The 10,690-nt window shown below is 36.6% G+C and overlaps 1 protein-coding gene across 1 annotated transcript; it reads right to left on the bottom strand.

The window, feature by feature from the left end:
- Positions 1–493: 493 nt before the first annotated feature.
- LOC110800034 (uncharacterized) lies at positions 494–1,248 on the bottom strand. Its single transcript, XM_022005324.2, has one exon. The coding sequence runs from the start codon at positions 1,011–1,013 to the stop codon at positions 759–761; it is 255 nt and encodes an 84-aa protein (XP_021861016.1). The 5' UTR covers positions 1,014–1,248; the 3' UTR covers positions 494–758.
- Positions 1,249–10,690: the final 9,442 nt, after the last annotated feature.

The following is a 10,690-nucleotide window of genomic DNA, read 5'->3' on the forward strand; positions in this document are numbered from 1 at the left end:
TAAGCTCCTCAACCTTTTGGTTGGAGGCTCTTAAAGTAGCCTTGGTAGATGATAACTCACCCTTGGTTGAAGCTAACGCGGCTTCAGTTGATGAAAGTTGCCCTTCGAGCCATGCTATCCTATTCCTACCGGCTTTTATTTGTGAATTCCCCATAATTTTCGCCTTTACTTCTACAAATTAATATTAACAACACTAATAAGTAATAACACTATGTAACTTGAATTGCTGTCAAATTAAATAAACCGTAAAAGATGATCCTTACTAAAATTTGTTGCAATGGGTTTTTTTTTTTGTTGCAAGTAAAAAGATGTCGGTCACGTACAGTACACGTTAGGCATAGTATTAGTGTGTAATATTCTTCCCTTGTGCACGAGTTAATACCAAGATATATCAGATAAAATGATGTGGCCGGTTAAATTATTGTTTTCCAAACTACTTACTTCCAGAAACGAATAAATGAATAGCTAACCAAAAAGTAAAGAAACGAATAGATAAGTTGAAACTTGAAACTGTGAGATTAATGAGAAGAAAGGAAACTTTTTAACAATACGTAATATACAATCAAGACAATATTATCAGAATCCGAGAGTGCATCCATAGATTACGTAATGCAAACTAGCCGGATTGGTAAAGGTTCGGGGTTGTTGGATACTATACCCGGCCCTCGAATCCACGGCCCGAAACTCGACCACATCATTATCCTGTACGAGCTGAGTGTGCAACTCTCTAAAGAACCAGAAAATTTACAATTCATAAATTAATTAGGACCCCAACAACTTAAGTAGATGACTTTCCTAATAGATTCTTCTGACTGCTTCAATTTTTCATCCCTAATTTTCTGGGAAATTGAAGATGACCCAGAGATCAATTTAGCCTGAGAATAGGATCTAACTTTGTTCTTAACATGTTGATTAAGAGATTTAATAGTATAATTCCACCTTGTAAATCCTTGATCTTTCATCCCTTGTACTGCTGCAACTATCATCCATGCTCTACTTTTTGCTGAACTCATTTTTGTTATTTTTAATCACAAAACTTTGAAATATTAATTTGAAGATTATGGTTGATTAATTTGATTGAAGTTTAAAGCTTTAAATTGGGTTGATGGGGTGAAGCTTATTTATATAGGATGGGAGGAATAGAGAAAAGAATGGTGGGTTTGTATTTGTTGGCTGATTTGGAGAAAAACATAAGGAAGGGTGCCCCTAGTATTTTGGGAGACTACGGGGAAGGTCAGGTGGGTTCCTCAATTGTTATGGGACAGTTAATGTGAGAGTGAACACTCACGTTCAGCCAATAAGGTGCATTCATTGAATAAGAGGACTAATTACAAACTTAGTGAGCTATTATGGATAAGATGGGATTATGTGGAGAATCTTATGATGTTGGCCTTTTGGGTGTAGTCTTACTGTTCTCCGTATTACGTTAAACTATTTTGTAGATTCGACGGGCTGTCGTTAATACTTGGAGACATCGGTAAACTTATAAGGTTCAGGAATTACTCTTATTAATGTCAACACAAACTTTTCAATAATGACAGTTTTTGAGCATTTTTACAAGTGGGAGTACTGTGGGACTAGTAGAATAGTTAAGCAATACAGTACAAAGTATGCAATTTTCGTTAAAATTATACACAAATTTTAGTGGGGCTCTAACTAAAACTTTCATTGTTCCGCCCGGGGTGTCAGGCCATCCGAGCCATATATATAGAACATCCACCACTAATTTAGCAATTGATTTTAGTGTGGAACATCGTTGAGCTTATTAGTGGACATAACTCTATATTTAATTACCTTTAAATATTTGCTTAATTTATTCAAACTTGTTTAAGAGGTAGATCGAGGAAGGGTGACCAGTTATTGATCGATGAAATATACTCGATCGGGTTGTTTAAACCTGTCATCGCTAATCTTATTTGGATATTTCATTGAGATTGAAGAAGTTAATAATAAGCTCCGACATTGTTCTTAATAACATGTTGAAAAAACACTAATTGGTAGTTCCATCTCACAAATCCTTGATATTTTTTCACTTCTATTATGATCGAGGTTTCAGAAATAAGCAATTTAATTGAATGTGTAGTACGGAGTAATTTTTGATGAACTATAAATATAATCTTTAATAGGCTGGACATGGACCACATAGTATTATACTTCTTACTACATAGTTCGTACCAAGTACATAGATGAAATTTTGTTACTCCCATTACTGGTTAAGAGTTAAGGCGAGTTAGGGAAATCACGTGGGTTTGGGGGTTTCGGTAGTACGGAGCTGAGAAAGCGTGATAGGCCGCTTATGAGACGAGAAATGAATGAAAATGTCTTGTATGTATAAAGTGTACAATAAATTTATTGTACACCAATATAACTTTTACCCAGTTTTCTATTGTTGGTTATACTACCACACCTGCTGACACTATACCAGCAAAGCAAGCACACCACTGCAGAGCTACACTCAGCCACACTGGATCATACCCCATGTAACATAATACAGTTACATTATCAGCTAGTTTGTTAGCTAGTGTCAGCTAGGATGTTTATGATTGGTTGATAGTTTTTATACTGCATGCTGATTGGTTGTGCCAGCATTGCAGCAGAGTAGTATATATTGTTGCTCTTCCCTTATTGCTTAGTTTAAGAGAGGATATTCCCTAAGCTGTATCAGCATTCTTCTCTCTCTAAATAAAAGCTTCTCAGCAGTTCCTTTAATGGCTGCTTGTGCACCAAGTAAACTGTGTTCATATTGTTAGAAGTTAGCTTGTTTTCAACATGGTATCAGAGCAGTGATTATGATCCACAATCAACAGTTTTAGCTGAATCCGGAAATTTGTGTGCTTCTTCAAAATCTGATCTAATTTCTTTCTTGAGGTCTGTTAATCCTCTTACTGCTTAATTCTTTGTTTTCTGATAATCTGCTGGTGATTAGCTGTTTGTTGATAGCAATCTGGTCCTGTGATTGATAGATTTGCTAAATTTTCTTTTCATCTGAAATTCTGCTGTGTTTTTGGATAAATTTTGCTGTGATTTCAACCACATTCTCAAAAAATTTCGATTATCAACCTTTGTTTGATTCTTCTTTAATCAAAAATGGCACAAACACCACTACCACCAAACCAGGATCCATCTAGCCCTTTCTACTTACATCCTACAGACAACACTGCAAATCAATTGGTTTCAGTAAAGTTTAAGGGTGAAGGAGAAGCATATGGAGACTGGAGAAGAAGCATGATGATTTCCATGTCTTCTAAGAATAAACTAGGGTTTGTGAATGGAACGATTTCCAAACCTGATAATGATGATGCTACATACTTAGCTTGGATGAGATGCAATGACATGATGATATCCTGGTTGCTCTTTAATCTAGACTCAACCATAGCTAAGAGTGTGATGTATTTCAATACAGCTAGAGAGATTTGGTTGGATCTAGAAGACAGATTTGGTTTTGTTAATGGACCACAATTGTTTGCTTTAGAACAACAGGCTTCTGATATTACTCAAGGAACACAAAGTATTTCAGAATTTTTTCACTGAGATTAAGTCACTTTGGGACAAACTGAGTGCAGCAAACCCCTTGCCAGTTTGTACTTGTAATCTGTGCACCTGCAATTTGACACAGAAGATCTTTAAGATGCAGCAAGATCATAGACTTATGCAATTTCTCATGAAATTGAGTGAACATCTGGCCACAGCAAGGGGAAATTTACTTATGATGCAGCCTCTTCCAACCATCTCTCATGCATATAGAATGCTAGCTCAAGAGGAAAGGCAAAGAGAACTCAGTATACCTACACTCCAACATCATGAGAGCCATGCTTTTGCAGCAGATAGGAGGAGGTATAATGATTATCAGAATAGAGGAAACTACAGAGGACAACAGTCATATGGTAGATCTGGATATCAGTATAACAATTCTGCAGGAACAGGAGGAAACAAGACTGCATACAAGAGACCTAACTATTATTGTGATCACTGTAAAGTGAATGGTCACAGTATAGAGAGGTGTTTTAAACTACATGGCTTCCCACCAGGATTTTCAGGATCTAAAAATGATAAAAGAGTGGCAGAAGCTGCATATTCTGAAGAAGGATACACAGATGACATGTTTTCAGAATATCAACACCAGCAGAATGATAGAGAGCAATCACAACAACCAACAGGTTTTCTTACTCCTGAACAGTGCACACAGCTGTTGAGCCTCCTAAACAAACAACAGATTGAAAAGCCAACAAATGCAGATGTTCATTTGGAAGAAGCAGATACTTCAGGGCATGCATTTATGGCAGGTACAACTTATTGTTTTCTTACTTGTTCACATTCTAGCTGGTTGTTAGACAGTGGTGCCTCAGATCATATGTGTGCAAGCTTGAGCATGTTTGAAACTTATGAGCCAGTAAGTACTGATGAGTTCATTACCATACCTAATGGAAAAAAGGTGGCAGTGCATCATAAAGGGACAGTGACATTAAATGAACATATACAGTTAAAAGGTGTTCTACATGTACCAGATTTCCAGTACAATTTGCTATCTGTAAACAAGTTGTGTTCAGATCATCAATGCACTGTGTCATTTACTGCTGACAAATGTTATATTCAGGGCCATTTAATGAGAAAGCCACAGGTTCTTGGTAGTGTGAGATCAGGTCTATACAGTGTTGATGCAGAACAGGATGCAAGCATCAAAGTTTCAACCACTACATGTCTAACAGCTACAACTTCAAGTCAATCAGAAGCAGAATTGTGGCATTTGAGGCTAGGACATATGCCTTTCTTGAAAATGAGGCATGTTATTGATAGTTTGTCTTCTTTTACCAATAATGTAAGCATTTGTCAGATTTGTCCAGCAGCAAAACAAGCTAGAAGTTCCTTTCCTGTAAGTTGTATCAAGACCACCAAGATGTTTGAAATGATTCATCTAGACACTTGGGGTCCTTACAAACACAAGACACATAATGGTTGTACAATGTTTCTCACCATAGTGGATGATTTTACTAGAACAACATGCACACACCTTCTGAAATCTAAATTTGATGATGTGCCTGTGATTGATTCTTTTCTCAAAATGGTTGAAACACAATTTGCTTGTAAAGTTCTCTGTATAAGGTCTGATAATGCCTTGGAATTGTGTGAGGGTGATATGAAGAGAATAATGCTCAGTAAGGGTATTTTACATCAGACAAGTTGCAGTGGTACTCCACAGCAGAATGGAGTTGTAGAAAGAAAACATAGACACTTGCTTGAAACTGCTAGAGCTCTACATTTTCAATCAAAGCTTCCCATCAGATATTGGGGTGAGTGTATACTCTGTGCCACTTACTTGATAAACAGAATGCCACTTAAGAGTATAGGAAACTTGACTCCATATGAAAAACTTCATGGCCACAGACCCTTGTTTGATCACCTCAAAGCTTTTGGCTGTCTTTGTTATGTTTCTACTTCCAAAGTAGACAGAACAAAGTTTGATATGAGGGCTAAATCATGTGTATTTGTTGGATATTCACCTTCACAGAAGGGATACAAAGTTCTAGACCCTACTACAAACAAAATCATTGTTTCTAGGGATGTCACTTTTCATGAAACACACTTCCCTTTTCACCATACACCATCTTCTTCCATCTCTGATGATACAGCCTTCCCACATTCCATCTTTCTTCCTAAACACACTCCTCTCTTACCTGATCCTAATCTTATACTTCCTTTCCCATATGTGTCTACACCACTAGAACCTATATTCTCTTCTACTGACACAGAATCTACACACAGTGATCCACCATCTTCTCCTTTCTCATCTCTAAACACCACTCCTCTCTCTTCACCACATTCTTCTACTCCTTCTTCTTCTCCTTCTCTCATTAATCCTGATTTAACACAAGATCTTACTGACAATCCTCTCAGAAAGTCAACCAGAATTCCCAAACCACCTTCTTATCTTGAAGATTACCATTGTCATCAAGCTAGTCATTGGTGTAACTTGGTTTCTTATACTAGTCTGTCAGCAACCTATCATGCTCTTGTGTCATACATTGACAGTCTGGTTGAACCAAAAACTTACAAAGAAGCAGTTCTTAGCCCAGAATGGATTCAATCTATGGAAAAAGAAATTGAGGCTTTACTCAACAATCAGACATGGGAAATGGTTGATCTACCACCAGGAAAGAGACCAATTGGTTGTAAGTGGGTGTTTAAAGTTAAACTCAAAGCAGATGGCACTCTTGAGAGATGTAAAGCTAGGTTGGTTGCACAAGGGTATACACAGAAGTTTGGTATTGACTTTGAAGAGACATTTTCTCCTGTGGTCAAAATGGCAACAGTCATGCATCATTGCATTAGCAGCTAGCAGAAAATGGGTTATTTTTCAACTGGATGTCAATAATGCCTTCCTTCATGGATATTTACATGAAGAAGTTTATATGAAAGTACCAGAAGGCATTTCCAACCCTGAGAACAAAGTCTGTAAACTCAGAAAATCCCTCTATGGTTTGAAGCAGGCCTCTAGACAATGGTTTGCAAAGCTTCACACTGAGTTGCTGAAACAAGGTTTTGCTCAATCTAAAAATGACTACTCTTTGTTCATCAAGAAAACTGAGCATCACATTACCTTGGCTGCTGTTTATGTGGATGATATTCTCTTAACAGGGAATCATTTACCTACCATTGATGCATTGAAAGCTCATCTTCATGCTGTTTTTAGCATCAAGGACCTTGGTGTCATGAACTATTTTCTAGGCATTGAAGTTGGTTATTTATCTGATGGTGTTGTTCTAACTCAGAAGAAATTCACAAAATCTCTCCTTGTTGACAGTGGTTTTGATCTTCATAAGTTTGCTGCAGCCCCTCTACCTATCAACACTAAGCTTCTTTCAGATGATGGAGATCTTTATGCCAACCCTGAATTATACAGATGTCTTGTTGGTAAACTGAATTTTTTGACACACACCAGGCCTGACTTGTGTTTTGCTGTCCAACTGTTGAGTCAGTTTATGCATTCACCTAGAGTATCTCATGTTCATGCTCTCCATCATGTGCTAAGATATGTAGCTGGTTCAGAAGGTCAAGGCATCATCCTAAAAGCTACAGATTCTTTGACACTACAGGCCTTCTCTGACAGTGATTGGGCTTCCTGTCCTAACACTAGAAGGTCCATTACAGGATATATCTTACTTTTGGGCAACTCTCCTGTATCTTGGAAATCCAAGAAGCAAGGTACTGTTTCCAAGAGCTCTTCAGAGGCTGAATACAGGGCAATGGCTGCAGCTGCATCTGAAGTTACTTGGCTGGTTAGGTTGTTGGAAGAAATTGGTGTCAACTCCCTCAAACCAGTCACATTGCATTGTGACAATCAATCTGCAATTTATATTGCCAAAAATCCGGTTTTTCATGAAAGAACCAAACATATTGAGATTGATTGCCACTTCACAAGGGACAAAGTTTTGGAGGGTCTCATTCAGCTGACTTACTTGCCTACTCAGTCTCAACTAGCTGATATCTTCACTAAAGCTTTGCCATCACCCCAGTTTTATCAATTGCTTTCCAAGCTAGGTGTCTCTTCTGCACCTCCTAGCTTGAGGGGGGGTGTTGGTTATACTACCACACCTGCTGACACTATACCAGCAAAGCAAGCACACCACTGCAGAGCTACACTCAGCCACACTGGATCATACCCCATGTAACAGAATACAGTTACATTATCAGCTAGTTTGTTAGCTAGTGCCAGCTAGGATGTTTATGATTGGTTGATAGTTTTTATACTGCATGCTGATTGGTTGTGCCAGCATTGCAGCAGAGTAGTATATATTGTTGCTCTTCCCTTATTGCTTAGTTTAAGAGAGGATATTCCCTAAGCTGTATCAGCATTCTTCTCTCTCTAAATAAAAGCTTCTCAGCAGTTCCTTTAATGGCTGCTTGTGCACCAAGTAAACTGTGTTCATATTGTTAGAAGTTAGCTTGTTTTCAACATCTATAACTTTTATATTATTAAAAAAAAAAGTTAATAGATAAACATTTTAAAGTGGTAAATAATTAATTTTATACATTATTAGTGATTTTAAAAAAATATTAATTTTTTATTAAATTGAAAAATTTTATCACTAAAAAATAGATAACTTTTACATATATAAGTGTAACTTTTAGCATTTTACGTAAACTTTACTTCGGTGTACAATATTTATTGTACACCCCATGTAAATAAGAACATGTGAAAATGAATTAGGAGTAATATGGACGTGTCTTTTTCTATTTTGTTTTTGTTTCCAAGTACAATGACATTTTTATGAGTTTATGGGCGAGGTGCCTCCCCCATCTCTTTTTCACAAGGAACAAGGCCAAACCCATGCGCCTAGTTATGGTGCATCATATTCATGATAACTTGGTGGTGTATCAGTTTTAGAGTCCATTCTCCTGTCGTTTACATTGGGTTCAATTCGTGTCAGTTTGAAACTTTGAATGATATCGTACATTAAAAAATACTCCCTTCGTATCTTAATACTCGCACCGTTTTAACCAGACACGCTTGTTAATGCACAACTTTGATCATCAATATCTTTAACTACATATTATAAAAACTTACAAAAATATTAATATTTTGAAAAATATATATTAAGATGAAGCCAAAAATATATTATATACTAACATTTATTTTCATATACTGAAAATAAAATAGAGTCAAAGTGAATTACGTGAACAGTGCATAAAGTCAAAACACGGTGTGAGTATTAAGGGACAAAGAGAGTATGTTACGAGTATTTAATTTAACTGATTTCCCAGAATTTTTGGAATATCAAAGTGAATTACGTGAACAGTGTATAAAGTAAAAAAACGGTGCGAGTATTAAGGGACAGAGGGAGTATGTTACGAGTATTTAATTTAATTGATTTCCCAGAATTTTTGGAATCAATCTATTTCTGGAGGAGAAAGGGAAAAGAGGTCCAAAATACTTGCGAGACTGAAGGTGTTGAATCGGTCAAGACTGAAGGTGACTGCCGGAAGGAGATTGCGAGACTTGAGCTGGATGTTATTGCCGCAGGCAAGAGGAAGGCTGAACTAGAGCTTCTTCCAGCCAAGTTGACGGCCGAAGAGCAGAAGACGGCTGAGCTGCAGATTAAGCTGGATGCGGCGCTGCAGGCGGCTTAGGATGCTGAAAAAGCTGCTAAGGATGATCGCAAGGCTGTGGCGCTGAAGGCTGTGCAGAAATTTATGAAGTTTGACTTCTACTGCGAGGAAATGAAGGGGCGCTACAATGGTGGGTGGACTGCAGCCCATCGTTGTGCCGTCAAAGCCTTGACGCTGACTGAGGCTGCCTGGGGTAAGGTGGAGGGATCCTATGAAGAGGGTGGCCATGTTGATCCGACTGGCATGGAGACCCAGACCTTCCCAGACATCGTCATTTATTACATTTTGGAAAGTATATCTTAAGGTGCAAGATTTTGAATAAAATAAAATTTTAATCTAACTTATTTTTGAATTGAATAAAATATAAGAGAATAAGAGGACTTGCGATGGTTAACGACTTAACGGGCTTGTTAATATCAACTTTATGCGGGCTTATAATTTTTCTCTCTTATGCATGACTTAATTCTAAGACCTGGAAAAAAAAAAGATCTAGGTTTGTTTTAGAAAATCTATGTATAGTCTATCTATATCTGGTATTTAATAATTTAAAAAACAAAATCATATCGGATTAAATGACTTGTGAAATCCCCTATTTATTCCTTCCTTTTAAGACCTAAAGTATTTTCTAAAAAAATTTCTTTTTGTTGTTTACCACAATTTTCATCTCCAACGCTTCTTTAACTTCACTTCCCTTATTCAATATCAATTCGCAATTTAATTCATATATATATTCATTTTATATCTCATTTCATCTTCCACTTTAACTGTCAATAGACTCAATATTAATTCACCATTTACTTTATGAAGATAGATGTTGCTTTAATCCACTCTTACTACCGGAATATATTATTTCAAATTCCGTCTCTATTTAAATCAAATATTCCACAAAAATCACAAGTACTCAATATAAAACTTTAAAAGATCGCTAAATAACTAGTATAAATATAGTTAAGTTAACAATTGGACCCTAGTTATACATTATACTCCCTCCATTTCTTTTTGATGTATCCATTTCAGAAAGTGGGGAGTTTTTAAGAAAATTGGAATCTTGGTTTGTATTGGTATAAGTATAATGATTGGTGTAAGAAAAATGATTGTATGTAAGAGATTATAATAAAAAAAGAAGAGAGAAAATAATAAAGAAATAAGGTAAGAGAGGGGAGTGATAATGATGGGTGATAAAGGAGGTGAGAGAGTGAGTATATGGGGAAGGGAAAAGAATTAAATAATAGGGGTGGGGAAATTTAGGTGGGAGGATAGAATCTTTAGGTATTTTGGTAATTAGATAGAAATGTAAGGGTATTTTAGGATAAAATGTATGTTCAAAAATAGAAACGGATACAACAAAAAGAAACGCTTAAAATAAAAACGGATACAACAAAAAGAAATGGAGGGAGTACATTAGTTGTGCACGCCAGAAATGAATGTGTTTGTCGATTCGTAAACAAAGCACACCAAACTCTTCTTCTGCAATTAGTCATTCACAATTAGTAAAGGCCACTAAAATGTTAAATTGGCAGCAGTTACTCATTCACAATTAGCAAAGGCCAATATAATGTTTACTTGGTATTAACCATTAACAGTT

Source organism: Spinacia oleracea, chromosome 4, assembly GCF_020520425.1.
Source record: "Spinacia oleracea cultivar Varoflay chromosome 4, BTI_SOV_V1, whole genome shotgun sequence".
Classification (NCBI taxonomy): Eukaryota; Viridiplantae; Streptophyta; class Magnoliopsida; order Caryophyllales; family Amaranthaceae; genus Spinacia; species Spinacia oleracea.